The 1,705-nt window shown below is 42.8% G+C and overlaps 1 protein-coding gene across 1 annotated transcript; it reads left to right on the top strand.

Moving 5' to 3' along the window:
* The first annotated feature begins 251 nt into the window (after nt 1-251).
* Nucleotides 252-1,328, top strand: LOC137659810 (SCAN domain-containing protein 3-like). Its single transcript, XM_068394606.1, has one exon. It carries the CDS (start codon nt 252-254, stop codon nt 1,326-1,328), a length of 1,077 nt encoding a protein of 358 aa, XP_068250707.1.
* Nucleotides 1,329-1,705: the final 377 nt, after the last annotated feature.

Below are 1,705 nucleotides of genomic sequence, written 5' to 3'. Positions count from 1 at the left end.
CGGCTTCGCCCGGGTTACAATGGCAAGAGATGAAAACATTGCAAGTCTGTGTCTGTCTGTCTGTGTCTGACTGTCTGTCTGTGTCTGTTTTCGTCTCTCTCTGTCTGTTTTTGTCTCTCTGTCTGTTTTTGTCTGTGTCTGTCTCTCTCTGTCTGTTTTTGTCTGTGTCTATCTCTCTCTGTTTTTGTCTGTGTCTGTCTCTTTTTACATACCATTTGTAAATTACAGAGTCTGTTTTTGTTATTTTCAGAATGGCAAAACGATCATACAAGGATGCCTTCCTAGACTTCGGATTCACAAACATCGTTGATCATGGAATCATCAAGCCTCAGTGTGTTATCTGCTGCGGAGTTCTGTCAAATGAGTCGCTGAAATCTAATAAGTTGAAAAGACATCTGACTTCAAAGCACCCTCAACATGCTCTCCAAGAGAGAGCTTTTTTTGAAAAAAAAGAAGCTACTCTGAAACGACAAAGGTTCGAGACACCTGACAATCCAGCAGTAGTGGCTTTGAAGCAAGCCACATTGGCATCATATAAGGTTGCATGGAGAATTTCAAACAAAAAAGCGCCCCACACTATTAGAGAAGATCTCGTCAAGCCTGCAGCCATTGACATGGTAAAAACGGTGTGTGGAGAAGACGTAGCAAGAAAACTGGAAATTATCCCGTTGTCAAATGACACTGTGCACAGGAGAATAGTGGACATGTCACTTGATATCAAACACCAAGTAGTAGATCGCATCAAGGCCAAGGGAGCCTTTAGCTTGCAGCTAGACGAGTCAACAGACGTAAGTGATAACGCCCAACTGTTAGTTTATGTTAAGTATGAGGGGCCAGTAGATCTGGAAGAGGAGTTTCTCTTTTGTCGTGCATTGCCAACAACCATTACAGGAGAAGATATTTTTCAAATGGTTGACCAGTTCTTGAAAGAGGAAGAACTTTCATGGACAAACTGCTTCAGCATTTGTTCTGATGGAGCACCAGCGATGCTTGGGGCACGAAAAGGCTTCACAGCACTTGTAAAAAAAGTTAATCCCATGGTTAACGTTCTGCATTGCCTGCTACATCGTGAAAATCTGGTTGGTCGACACCTGTCACCTGGACTGAACGAAGTGATGAACGAAGCAGTTCAAATTGTCAACTACATCAAAACTAGTGCACTGAATACTCGGTTGTTCGAGCAGTTATGTGCCGATTTCGACGCAGAACACAGGCATCTCCTCTTCCACTCAAACATCAGATGGCTTTCAAGAGGAAAATTACTACGACGACTACTGGATCTTCGGGATGAGTTGGAAATATTCCTGATTGAAAAGAAATGCGGCTAAGTGAACAAATTGGCGAACAAGATGTGGCTCCTACAAGTGGGGTATCTCAATGACATTTTTGTTGCACTCAACAATCTGAATATCAGCATGCAAGGCCGCAACCAGACAATTGCTGGAGTTGCAGAAAATCTGTCTTCTTTCAAATGCAAGCTAAAACTGTGGTTAAGCAACGTGAAGCGAGGGAAATTTGCAGCTTTTCCTAGTGTGGCAGAATTTCTATAGATGTGGGAGGAGACATCTCAGAATGATGCCAAAATTTTTATTGTACCACACTTGACTGAGTTGATGGCAGAGTTTGACAGACGAATTCCAGAAGAACACATTCGAACCCAGTCGTGGGTGAGAAATCCTTTCAACATAAATGTTGAAGACCTGCC

This window comes from Palaemon carinicauda, chromosome 20 (genome assembly GCF_036898095.1).
Source record: "Palaemon carinicauda isolate YSFRI2023 chromosome 20, ASM3689809v2, whole genome shotgun sequence".
In the NCBI taxonomy this organism is placed as follows: domain Eukaryota; kingdom Metazoa; phylum Arthropoda; class Malacostraca; order Decapoda; family Palaemonidae; genus Palaemon; species Palaemon carinicauda.
Note: the sequence above shows the minus strand (reverse complement) of the source record. Positions and strands in the feature narration are given on the sequence as shown.